Here is a 13,711-nt window from a genome sequence, read left to right on the forward strand (position 1 = left end):
CAGAAGCTAGAAAGGAGAACACAAATCCTGTCTCTTTTACATTTTCTTCACTACATTTAGCATTTCTGCCAGACACGCTTTTGAGTGGCTTAGACACATTGAGGTTATTCTCTCCAACAAATCCAGAAATGGTGCTGTAATTAGGAACAAAATGTACTATCAAGTATAAAATAAAAGATGTAATCCTATTGAGCATAGGAAACATCGTGGTTTTTGTTCAAGAGGGGAAAAGTCAAATAAATACATTAGGGAGTTCAGAAAAATGAGTTATTTATACATAAGAATTTATTATTCTTAAAATCTGGTCATGGAAATCTGGGAGCTAATAAGGAATATTCCATAAATGTTATTGGATCACTAAGACTACCATAAAGAGATGAAAGAAAGGAAATGCTGATAGTGTTTATAAGGGAAATTAGAAAAACAGAAGTGCAAAACAAAGTGGGAGAATTTCTGTAAATTTAGTAATTACACACACAATGAATGCAGAGCACCCATATTCATCAGTGTATTTGATATGAGGAAACAAAAACCTAATTTAAAGTTAAAAATTTAGATGGCTGAAAGATGTGTTCCTGAACACTTTGAGAGAATGTAGGAAATCCATGTGTTAATTGATGGCAAATTACATTATATTTTTATCTAATACCTGAATGCAAGCATGGAATAGATTTTCATCAGTCCCCTGATTTGTTTTAGGAACCAAATGAGTTAAAACTTAAAAAGACTTATTGCCCCCAGAATGTGTTTTATTCCATAACCCATGGTGAGTGTTCCTGTCTGGCCTGAAGAAAATAATATAACACTTTGGAGCAAAGATGCAGCCTAGTAACCCAGCACTGGAAGCCAAGATGGAGAAGATCTCCACAGCTGCCATGACCTTCCCCTTGGTGCTGTGGTAGACAGGGAGGAAAGCGACCCAAACACTGCAGAACACCAACATGCTGAAGGTCAAGAACTTGGCTTCATTAAAGGTGTCAGGAAGGTTCCTGGCCATGAAAGCTACAGTGAAGCTCACAAAGGCCAAGCAGCCCAGGTATCCCAGGACACAGTAGAAGGCAGTGGCTGAGCCCTTATTGCACTCGATGATTATATAACCAGGCTCAGAGTGTGCATCTTTATCAACGAATGGGGGAGAGGTTCCCAGCCAGATGCCACAGAGTGTCATCTGGATCAGGGAGCAAAAGGGAATAACAAAGATAGGTGCCCCTGAAATCAGCCATTGTCTCATCCTTCTCCCTGGAGCAGTGACCTTGAATGCCAGTACCACTGTGATTGTTTTGGCCAACACAGTGGACACAGCCACAGTAAACACAATTCCAAACGTGATTTGTTGGAGGATGCAGATGGCTTTGTCTGGGCGACCAATGAAGAGTAAGGAGCAGAGGAAGCACAGGGTGAGGGAGATGAGCAGGATGTAGCTGAGGATCCTGTTATTGGCCTTGACTATGGGAGTGTCTCTGTGCTTCACAAAGACCCCAAGAATAACAGTGGTGAGGGAAGAGAAGCAAAGAGCTGTGCAGACCAGAGCCATCCCCAAGGGGTCTCCATAAGCCAGGAAGGTCACAGCTTTTTGGAGGCAGTGATTTCTCTCACTGTTTGCATACTGATGAGCTGCACACTTCACACACTCATCCATATCTGGTGAGAAAAGCAATGTGTCATCAGCTCATGTTCAGTAATTTTAACTTATTTATAAGTCCCTAAAAGAAACACATTGGGTAATTTTATCCATTTTTGTCAACTTGCATTGACTTCAAGAAAGTGTGTGTTATAATCTGTTTATTTTTCTTCTCTTAAACTTTCTCTTAGAGCTCTGACCTTCTTTCGACATTCAGACCTTCAATTGGATAGGAGTTGCTCTTTTCATTCACTGTTGAGTTTTCGTTCAGTTCTTCTTAAAACTTATACACTGGTGGATAACATATACTCATAAAGGGCATCTTTAGACATCCAGTACAAATATGATGTTCCAATACTGGGCCATAAGCTATATAAATATTCATCTTTGTAAATAATGCCATCCACTTTTCCAACTAGTTACACTAGCTTAAACTCCAGCAATCAACATTCTTTCCAGTTGTACCATGTTCCCTTAGACCATTTACATGCATGTGGTTTAATTTTTGCTATTATGGAGGATGCTTTAAGCTTTTTCACTATGACTTTGGTTTGGAATTTCTTGGTAAGTAATTAATCTGAACACGAGCTCATAAGTGCATTGCACATTTCAAAATGTTTTTGAGGAAAGAGTTTGAGCTCAAGCCATGCCCTTTTGATTGCTGTATTTTCTGTCTCTCTTGTGCTTTAGTAAAAGTACTCTATATATGCTAGGAATGATTTTGCACTGGCTAGATCTATTTTACACATTTTATCCAACTTTGGTCCTTCCCTTCTATTTCTAATTTGGTAAACAATGGTTTTGTTATATATTTTTAAATAATGAATGAATGCTCAATTTTATTCAATGTTTTCCTGAATTTTTTTTGAAATGATGGTTTCTCCTTTTCGAGGTGCTCATGTACTGATTTATTTTGCATAAAATAAACTTAGTCACAATAAGTTCTTTATGTTATAGAGCTGGATTTGGATTGCAGCTTTTCTTTTCACAAAATGTGAGTTTAGGCTCAAGAGAAAAATTGACCCATTAATTTTATTTCTTACAGCAATGTTACCAGACTTTGGTACCAATGTTAAGCTCTTCTAGTAAAATTAAATGTGCATTTTTCCAGATTTTCCTAATATCTGGAAAACTTTGTGTAGATAAGGATTCTTTTTTCCTTGAAATTTTTGTTGCATTTTTCAGTGAAGTCATTGGTCCCCCAATTTTTTTAAAATAGATATGTCATTTTAAACTATGGTTTAATATCTTAAGTAGATACGAATATTGTCAGATTTTCCATTTTTCTTGGGACACTTATGGTAACTTTTATTTTTGTGGAAATTTGAGAATTTCTTTTAAATTTTCAAATATATTGACATAAAGTTATTTTTACTATTCTTTATGATTTAATATTTCTGTACATATTCCCCACTTTTAAGTCTTTTCGCTATTTATTATGCAATTTTTCTTAATCATTATTCTATCAATTTATCATAATCTAACAATTTGTCTTCCATTAGATTTAGCTTTGAGTTTTATCCTTTCATATTTGTCTTTTATTACGTTTTCTTTTTATACCTATTATTTTCAGTCTTCCACTTTCTTTAGGTTTACTCTAAGGTTATTATTTTAGCTCATGATACTTAAATATCAGATTTCTTTTACATTTAAATATGCGTACTAATAATACATACATAGGTATATAAAATTTAACATTAAACATTATTCTCTGAGGATACCCTTAGCCTTATCATTAAGACATGAAATGTGGCAATTTCAATTTTAAACATTTCATAAATCCTATCATACTATTTACTTTAAACCATGGGTTATTTAATAGTGTATTTCTTAATCTCCATATGTGTGGAAATTGACTTTGTAGATATACTATTCTTTTACATGTGCACAAGGAGCATTTACTCAAACTTGCTTATAACCAATGTGTACATAAATCATTTTCCCAAGTTGACTAAATCCAGGTTATATCATTAGAACAACATGTTTTGAAATACTGAAACAACAGTAACCATTTCACGGAATTAAATTGCATATTAACCACCAAAAGAAACTTAGAAATCTACCACCATAGAAGAGATTCAATAATTTAATATCATGAATATGAATAATTTCAAGATATTAATTATATTACGAGAAGAATATTAAAGACTATTCTACATCATATCTCAAACCCCATCCTGAATATTCTGTGTGATGCTGTCACATAGAAACTCTTTTCCAGTACTCTCAATCTCTGACTATTATATGCAGTGGTGGTTTCCTTTTCTTCATTTATAATAATTTGGCCAAGATTTTATTCCTCCCTTCACTCACTTTACATAATACTAAGTTCCTGCCTCTCTGATGAACCCATGAGACCTATCCCCCCAATGAAGATGTGGGTCAAGAGGTTCCTGTTCAAACATTTACTGTGTGCTTTAAGCATGGACGAAAAAAGTCTATGTCTTTCTCCCCAATTATCTGGGAACTTGAAGAGAGCAGAAACTAAAACTCCTCATTAAGGATAAGTTAGATCATCCTCATTTGTACTCAATAGAAATAAATATTTCTAAAATCATTCCCAAACATTCTGAGCATCTGCTCTGTGTCATAAACAGTTTTAGGCACAGAAACCGAGGAAGGTCTAAACACATTACTTAAATATAATCTAAACAAGCTTTCCCTCAATATGGAAATCAGGTAATTGTAACACCATGTATTAAATTTCAAGAGAGGGAGGAAAGGTGTATTAATTTGGTGGTATCAACAAAAGGGATTCCTAGAGACTATTTGGCTTTACATGTGTCTGAACAATGACACAAATAAGCTAGTTCTGGGCAGAGAATTGTTGTCATTTCAAAGGGAAATATTTTTTATTGTAAAAATGAAATTACTAAATAAAGGAAGGAAGAATTTTGTTTCTTTAGTTGTCCTCCAGATTCTTTCTAATACCTTGTATGAATTGGGGATATAAAGGAGATTTGGGGACATTTTTGTGGGCATAAACTTACCTGTCTCATTGGAAATCTCATTCTCTGGGCAGGGAATGCAAAGAAAACAACAGGGAGCCCTTCCCTCATGAAAGGTTTTCCTGAATCCAGGAAAACACTTCTCACTGCATACAGATTTGGGAGTCTGGGAAGAAATCAGATATATGCTTTTAAAAGTGAGACTTTAATTCACCAGTATTTAAATTGTTGGGGTATTGGAGCATCAACAAATTTAAATTTCAAATACCTAAGTCAAATTAATTGATAAGATATCAGGTTTATTACATGATATGAAATATAACAATTTAGATATGTATCTTTAAATAAATGTTTTCTTTTTCCATCCTTTGGATAGTAGGTGGGAAATTTTATCAAGTGAAAAGGTAAGTGGTTAAAAGAATAATTAGGGCATTTACTTAGCAGGAAGGAAGGCAGACAGCCTCTGTGATGGTTAGGTTACAGTGTTAACATGGTCAGTGTTTGGTCAAGTAAACTCTGGGCTAATTGTTATAAAGGATATTTATGGGCATTAGTCATCATGTAATAAACTGCATAAATGGCTGGTTACATATACAATCAACCAGGGAGATTTCTGTCAACAAAGAATGAGGTTTTATACAATCAGTTGACTACCTTAAAAGAGGAATTGATTTCAGGATTTGGAGAGAATTTCCCAGCTCCTGTTTGGACAGGCAGCGTCTCCAGGGAACTGATCAAGGGTCTTCATGGGACCTTCATTGGAGCCCCTGTTTTCAGCCTGCCTGCAGAATATGGACTTGACCATCCCCGTGGTCACATGAGAGAATTTTATTAAATCTCATACTATTCACAGATACCTCCTGTTGATTCTGTTTCCTTAGAGAAACTTGACCATTACAACCTCCATGACAAGATTTTTTGTTATGTTGGTGTAATACTATGCATGGTAGTTGGATCCTACCCACCTCTGAAAATCCTGTGGCCCATTCTATCACCTCCTCAGATATAGACAATTGTTGATCTCGTGGCACAGCTGAGTCAAAATGTCCTACTTTAACTTTATGTCCAAAACCTTCTGGGAAATTCCAAAAGTTGAGAATGTCATACCGGGCTTCCAATTTCCTTTCATCATCAAAATACACTGGGTCACCAGCAGGATTGTTAAATTTGATGTTCTTCAGAAATGGATGCAGCTGAAAGAGACACACCTGTGAGGAAGTGTGTCCTCTGATAAAGGACAGAACACCAAGGTCGGAGCATCTGATCCTCTGTAATCCCTCCTTCCTAAGGCAATTTTATTATTAACATTCAATTAAGTAAAAAAAAAAGAAACCTTAAGGAGGACTAAAATGTCATAGCATAAAATACTAAGTTTCAGTGGAAAACTCCAAATACAACGAGATCAAAACAATCTGTGAGTGTGGGATACTGACAAACCTATTGGAAGAATCAAATCTAAACACTCTCAATTGCTAACTGAATTCTCCCCAAGCAAGGTCATCAATATCTGAAGAGTTTGCAGAATTAAATGATATAATTTATATACAGTATCTAACACAGTGCCTAAAACTAATTTAAAAAAAGTTGTCTCTGCTGTCATGCAAGTGTTCAATGGAAGAGGTCTAGTTATTTTATATTAAAAACTTTAGGTGGGCAGAATATTGAGGGCTTTAGTAAGAAGAAGCATTGCCATTGATTAATAACTCCTTCCCTCCCTGCCATTGGCACCTTCCTGTTCATTACCATTTCTGCATTGGGCTAGATTTACCTCCTAGATAGTGAACAAGCAAATCATGTCTTGCACTTTTCAAGAGACAACCCTAAACTTCCTGACTTGAGCATGTGCTGCGTTCCAAGAAATTCATGATTATGACATGTTGTAAAATACACATGCTGTTCTATGGAAGAGGTATTACCTGCCAAGGGTAAACCACCAGTCCATCTTCATTTTCCACTGACCGCATTTGGACATTTTGAAGAAGCATTTCATGAAAGCTCTGAGCCAAAGCATACACTGCATTATAAACATTATAACTTCCTTCATTCATGTCCTTGTCAAATAGCCACCAAGGCAACAACTCCAAGGAGGCATTGGGAGGACATTTCTCCAGAGTGTTACAATCAGATTCGGAAACAAAACAATCAAAAGAGAGGTACCACAATTTAGTGAGGTAAAAGTCTTCTGGATATTTTGAAGGTTTAACTGTCTGGATGAATGTTTTGAATCCAAGCATATCAGCAAGTTGGTGTGAAAAAATGAGGGTCCCATGGTGTGAGTCAAGTAAAAAGTTTCTCTCACTGGTGGTAAAATCCCATTGTGAGGTTGTAACCCAAACTTTCCCTAAAACTAAGAGTCTGTATCTCCAAAAGCTCAATCCCATTAGGGAGTCGGAATCACCATAAATGACAGTCACATTCACTGATGATTCTCTGATCCGTAAATGATATTGCCAGTCTTTTGAGCTAATTGGCCTCTCAGTGACAGGGATCATTTCCAAGAAGGCTGCACAGACTCCATTTTTGTCCATCTCTGCTCTCAAGTCCCATAGAAACTTCACACCTCTCTTGTCTTCTGAGATGACTAGTCCCACCCAGTTCCAGCTGAAATGGAGCAACATTGAGACCATTGCAAGGGTCAGAGATGTGTCCTTGGGAGCCAACTGATAAAGAGATGACCGCTTGCCATCATCACTCAGTTGTGGGTCATAGAGGCCAAAAGCAAGCTAAAGGTAGGAGTGAAAGTGCCAGTATGAGAATGAAGATTGGTCTGCAGCACAAAATCAGGTCTGATGAAAATTAAACAATGTATTATTTTTATTTATTTTATTTTTTATTAAATTGTCTTTTTTAAAAATACATAGATCACATAGAATGTTAACTTAAAAAATATGAGGTTCCCACATACCCAACACCCCAATCCACCACTACTCCTACATCAACAACCTTTTTCATCAGGGTAGCACATTCACTGCATTTGGTGAATACATTTTGGAGCATTGCTGCACCACATGGATTAGAGTTTACATTGTAGTTTACACTCTCCCCGCCAGTACATTCAGTATTTATGGCAGGATATTAATGTCCAGCATCTGTCCCTGCAATATAATTTTGGGGAACTCCAAGTCCCCAAAATGCCCCTACATCCCATCTCTTTTCCCCTCTCTCTGCCCTCTGCAACTAGAGTGCTCACTTTCTCCAGATCAATGCTACAGTTTCTTCCATCACTAGTAAGAATATTTCTTTAGTAGAATACCAGTAAGTTTATTCTAATCCATTTTACTCCTCCATTCTGTGGACCCTGGATTGGTGATGTCCACTCCACTTCTATATCAAGAGTGCACTCAGATGTGATTTTCCTACTTTGAGTTGTAGGCACTCTCAGTTCCTAGTTGTGGTGGTTGACCAACTTCAACTTCCCTGTTAGCTGACCTGGATAAGTAGATACAACCACAGGTACTGGTGCTCCAGAGGGCTACAGAGACACACAGGTCTATGATCATGGCAGCTGACTCTGGAGTTTAGTGCCTTGTCAGTGGACCCTATTTTGGAATTTGTGTTCCTCAGTGTGATGGAGGTGGACTCAGATGTGACCTTTCTACACATGCTGCTTCTGTCACTTTTACTGGAACTGTGGTTGGCGCTGGGGTTGGTGTATATCCTGGAGACTGGAAACTCAAGAATGACCAAATTGCAGCTGGGCTCTGAGTCTCAGCAGAGTTGTAAATCCTACTCACTTGTTCATTAAACAATGTTTTAAACAGGAAAAAGGGAAGATTGGCTCTTCTTATTTTCTAATCATCTCCCAATCCCTGAGACCATAGTGGAAACTAATTGATCAGTTTCAAGGGTCTACTTAACTCCTTTGGCTTTTATTCACTTGGTTTCACATATGTTCTAGAAAATGACATGTGAACATTGCACCATGTCTTTGTATACTGGCTGTAACATTTGAGACATGAGTAAACACAATTCCTTCATGTGACCTTTTCTTTTAAGGCCCGTGAAATTAGCAAAGGAAATATTCATTTATCTCCCCTCCCATCTAATGAGGCTCACCTGTGGAATTTTGTAGAGTTCCAGCAGTGTTCCAATCTGGGCAGAAACTGCCCATGTTGTTCCTGTAAGGGCTGCTACAGACTTGCTCTCTTTCCTACAGGTGTAATTAGGAATGTCCTTGCCCAGTCCTGATTGCCAAATGATGGGATTCTCCAATGTCCTTTGTTCACTGTGTAATGAATTGTACAGATCAAATCCCAAAGTAATGTTGGGCAAAAGATGGGGGTTCCTGTTGATCTCTTCAATAGCAAAAACCAAGGCCAGAACATACAGGTAGTTCTTGGTCTGAAACCTGTATGGAATGCCAAGTTATATTTAGGCAGAAAACTCAAATCATGATTCTATTCAAATTCAATAAAATTACTAAATTAAGGATGAAAGCACAAGTAGACTCATTCTAGATTAGCTCTTCTGAAGCCTTGGAACGTCGGCTAATCCTAAAAGAGCTAAAAGGTATTTGCATGCTATGATTGAATTCTGCATTCCTGGAGGAAGATGATACTGTTTACAAAGGAAAGTGTAATGAGTGAAAAAATTCATAAAGAAGTTTTAATTTATTCTTTATGTCAGGAAACAAGAATGATTTCTTCATATTCACACATTATTAAATGGTTTATATAATAGCAGGATTATTGACATGAGTTTAGAGTAATTCCAACTGAAGGGCATATCTCTCCAAAAGTTCATTTCCACAGCATAAGCAGAATTGGATGAGAGAGGCAGAGGAGCATAACATCTGTTTGGTGAGAAGCGTCCACAAGAAGACTGATAATCAATTAGCCTTAGGTTCTACCCCATCAAGTTGTGGACATGCCCTCTTCCAGTGGTGACATACTGGGAAGAATGTCAGAACACAGAATAGGAAGAATCATGCAAGGCAGGAATATTTGGGAGAAGAAAACTGATGAAGTGCAAGGTGATCCCTACCTATACCTAACAGGACTGGAAACACTCTAGTATACTAAAGGGAAAGGTGTCATGATGTTTAGAAAGTCTCTTAACCATTTCTTAATTAAAATATTACAATAATAACATTAACAATTAATCCAAGATCTTCCTTTGTACTCCCTTCATATGACCCTAACTCTTTTGATCTTTATTGCTGATTTGTGTCCACTTCCTTTATTAATAACTCATTTTGCAGGACAAATGAAGTTCCTTTCATTTTTTTTTTACCTGGCAACTGAACTTCCAAGAAGAACAAAAGTCTCCTGCATCCATTTCAAATATTCTTTTTCACAGGCTTGATTAACACACTAATAGCTATCGCTTACTGTACATTTCAACAGTTGGACACAGGTTTCTACATGTGCTCAATCAATCAAACTTGTTAAATTTTTCAAATATAATTTATATTTAGTCGATATATGTAGTCATTTCAGAGAGAAATATTGAAATTTCTCACTATGATACCTTGTTTATACCTTGTTTCATTGTTTATTTGAGGATATTATATATTTATATGTTTATAATAATTGCTATTTCTTTGTGAAGATTTGAACCTTTATTTTTATGAATGTACAACTCAATGCCTAAGGAAGCATTTTATCCTCATTCATATATAAATATACTTACCTCTGGTTAATTATGGTTATTATCTTTAGTATTCTAAGGTATCTTTATTGCTAAGTATACACATTGGCTTTCAGGTTTTCATTTTTCTTTAAATGTGTCTTATAAACACATTTTACAAGGAGGTAGGATGGTATAGTCTCTATGGAAAAAATTGAATTACCTAGTAGAAATCTCTTCCACAATATAGAAAAAAGGAGCACCATAACCATGACAAACACCAAGAGAAAATAATATGAAATTATCATAAAATGTACTATTAGCAAATTATATAATAGTTTACTATCAGTCTTCATTTTTCTGCAATGATAAAAAAAGTGCACACTCAAAGAAGTAGATAAAGCATTAAAGAACACTGAGCATCTAACTGAGTATATTTGTTTAGGAGAAGAGTATTTTCTTAATATGATTAAACACAAAAAGAAAAATGCACTCGAATTGAGAACTTAGACTTTGCTTAATGCAAAGATAGTGAATCAAAATTGGAGGTGGCTGAAGGTCAGGCATGGAAGGATCCCCCCCACACAGGGGCTCATCTACACAGTCTAATACTCTCCCCATTCAGGATCTGAATGGCCAGAACCATTAGCCAAGTTTGCTGATGCAGAATGTCATATGCTTCATGTATTGCGGTATGTCCTGTGCTTGAAGAATCCCTGAACAAAAAGCATTCTCTTTAAAATCAAGGGGAGGATGAGGTCTGTTAATTCCAGGATTGCTTTTACCTTACTGGCATTGCTAGCCTATTACAAAATGCAATAAAATAACAGGCAAAAAAGAATGGAAAGAAAGGAGCAAACCACAATCTTGCTGGAAGCAAGATGATTCACATAGGAAACCCAAGACAAAATGTGAAAAGTATTTGTAATTGATAAGGAAGTAGTCAATCAAATATAGACAACACTTAACGTTTAAATATAATATCAATAATTTATTAAGCTTTATGGGAAATAGATATGATAGCAATAGATTAAATTAAATTCTTAATGTTAATAATGGTATAATATTGGGCATTTTCATTTATATTTTTTAATACAAATAATAATTAATATAATTAATAATTGATGCCATTAAGACATATTTTAACAACAAATTCACTGTAAATTTACCTATAAATAAATTTATCTGTTACCTGTGAACAAGACCACAAAGCTCTATTGAGGAAAATAAGTGCATGACAAACAGGGAAGTGGGTCTAATTCAGTGGATGAGCACATGCTTTCCATGTAAGAGGTCCCACACTCAATCCCTCATACATCCCCAAAAATATTACAACCATGTCAAGAGTCTACAAACGTTCTATAAATGTTTAGTAGTATTATTATTGAATTAACAAAAGTTTTCTGATAATGATTGAAGTAATGAATGCAGAAATATGTGATAATACCAAATATCATTGTACACTTTTGATGAATTGTATACTTTATAAATATGTATAATAAAATTGATTGTTTAAAAAAAAGTTAGCACAATTAGTAGATTACCAGTTACCAGGGCGCAGAGGATGAAGTAAAGTAGAAGGTGTAATTATTTTTTAGTGCGTATGGATATTTTCTTAGAGATGATGTACACATTTGGGTAATGGATGTTGGTGATGGCAGCACAATAATGTGAATATCATTTGGAAAATTTAGGTGGTATGTATGATACTATAAACTATTTTTTAGAAATCATGCAGACATTTATAAAGTTAATGTTAATACAGCTTGAGGTTTCTGGAAATATGGTAAGTTCAGGAAATTATTGAAATAATTGAGACCACTACAGGGAGAATATAGCAGAAAAACCAATAATTGCAATATTTAATTAGGCACAATATTTTAAAAAGAATGGGAATGGCATTGAAAGATATGGATAAATCAACAGGACAGAACAGAAAAAGGAGACTCAATCTGTGTTTAAGTGACTGTTTCATGCATTATCAAGCTGGTCTTGGAATAATGAACTGTTTGATTAGTGGTGAAAGTAAATAATTCTGGAATATACAATTGAGGTAATCTACTACATACTTGAGGCAAAATCTTTCCCATTCTTAGAGGAAACACAAAGTAGTAGAATAAGCACATCTATTTATCAACCTGTACATTAGGGAGATATGGCCAAAAAGGCACTCAAAATAAAAGAAAATATACCTAAATTTTACTTGAACTGAAAGTTCATGTTGTTTTTTATTTAAAGATATGTTACAGAAAAATATTTAAAGCTAGCAACAACATAATGATGAAATGAATTTTTAATGAAAATGTTCTTGTTAATTCCACTAACAACAATATTCTTAAAAAGTGAAAAGGCCTAGAAGTGAATAGAAAAATGGCCAAAGCCCTGAAAGGCAAATCGCCACACTCTGAGGTGGTTTGAGTGGATAGCAGAGTCTAAGAAGAAAAGCAGTTAGTGCCTCCTCTTCTGTCAGACATTACACCACTCTTTCCCTTGGCCTCATAGGGTTCTTAAAGCAAGCTGGGACAGATGAGAAAATCTGGCCTTCTACCCCAGGAAATTCATCTCAAAATGTCCCTGGATGAACCAAGCTGTACTCCTGCATTAAAAGGCAGCAATCAGCAGCATCCTTCAAAATGAGGTGTGTGCATCAGTCATTGATGACAATGGGACAAATATATATTGGAAAATTATAGAGAGGAATTAAGCAGGGAAGCATTGGAGAGATATTAAAGAATGGAAGAGATAGGCAGACAAATATCCAGAAATGGAAAGACAGAAAATTTAGTTGCAAACTCCTTTGAAGGAGAAAGGTGTCCCAAATTTCTAACCCTTCCATCCCCTGTCAAAATTTTGCAGAACTGCTTGCAAATTATATGCTTCAGGCACTTTCAAAAAAGCATTAACCCATCATTTTACTGAGTGAAATCCCCTCTTCTCACATGAGCAGAACCTGTCTGCTGGAGTCTCCTGAATTATTTTTATCAATTTTTTTGAAACATGATCCCTTGGAGTTTTACTTCATCAATTCATTAGTTACACCATCAGATATAGAACTGGAAGCCACAAAAATCTAAAAACAGAGGTAGTTTAAATGCCCACATGAATCAGAATCAAGTTGTAGATGAAAATATCTCACAAATAATTCATCTCTTATACCTGGTCAGGCAGGCTGTTCGAGGAAGCATGAATGAAGCCTGAGAGGTGAAGATACAGAGATATTTCGAACAGTAGCCAGATGCCTACGGTAAGAAATCTGTCCATGCATGGGGGACACAGATACCTGGGTCATCTTGGTAAGAATATTAGCGACTATCCCCATGGGGAAAGAATAATTAGCAAACCCTTGTTTGGGGAACAGACCTTTACCTGAAACCTTTTAACAAAGCTCTAATGCCAATGGATAGGTTTTCCAAGACATATCACTTGATCCACTGTTTGTGGCAGCAGAGTCAGGGGGAAAGGCAAGGGGAGTGGAGATTTTTTGAGAGGGCTGTCTCACTTGGATCCCAGAACTGGAAAAGGGAAAGACATGGGAACTAAACTGAAGAAAAATAGAATATTCTCATTCCCCTTT

The 13,711-nt window shown here is 36.0% G+C and overlaps 1 protein-coding gene across 1 annotated transcript; it reads right to left on the reverse strand.

Moving 5' to 3' along the window:
- Positions 1-718: 718 nt before the first annotated feature.
- On the reverse strand, positions 719-10,933 carry LOC131276775 (vomeronasal type-2 receptor 116-like). The gene is made up of 6 exons (XM_058290346.2): positions 10,923-10,933; positions 8,626-8,917; positions 6,486-7,292; positions 5,535-5,762; positions 4,612-4,735; positions 719-1,641 (listed from the first exon to the last, which is right to left on the reverse strand). Exons 1-6 carry the CDS (start codon positions 10,931-10,933, stop codon positions 719-721), a joined length of 2,385 nt encoding a protein of 794 aa, XP_058146329.2.
- Between the last annotated feature and the right edge of the window lie 2,778 nt (positions 10,934-13,711).

Source organism: Dasypus novemcinctus, chromosome 30 (genome assembly GCF_030445035.2).
Source record: "Dasypus novemcinctus isolate mDasNov1 chromosome 30, mDasNov1.1.hap2, whole genome shotgun sequence".
NCBI classification, from domain to species: domain Eukaryota; kingdom Metazoa; phylum Chordata; class Mammalia; order Cingulata; family Dasypodidae; genus Dasypus; species Dasypus novemcinctus.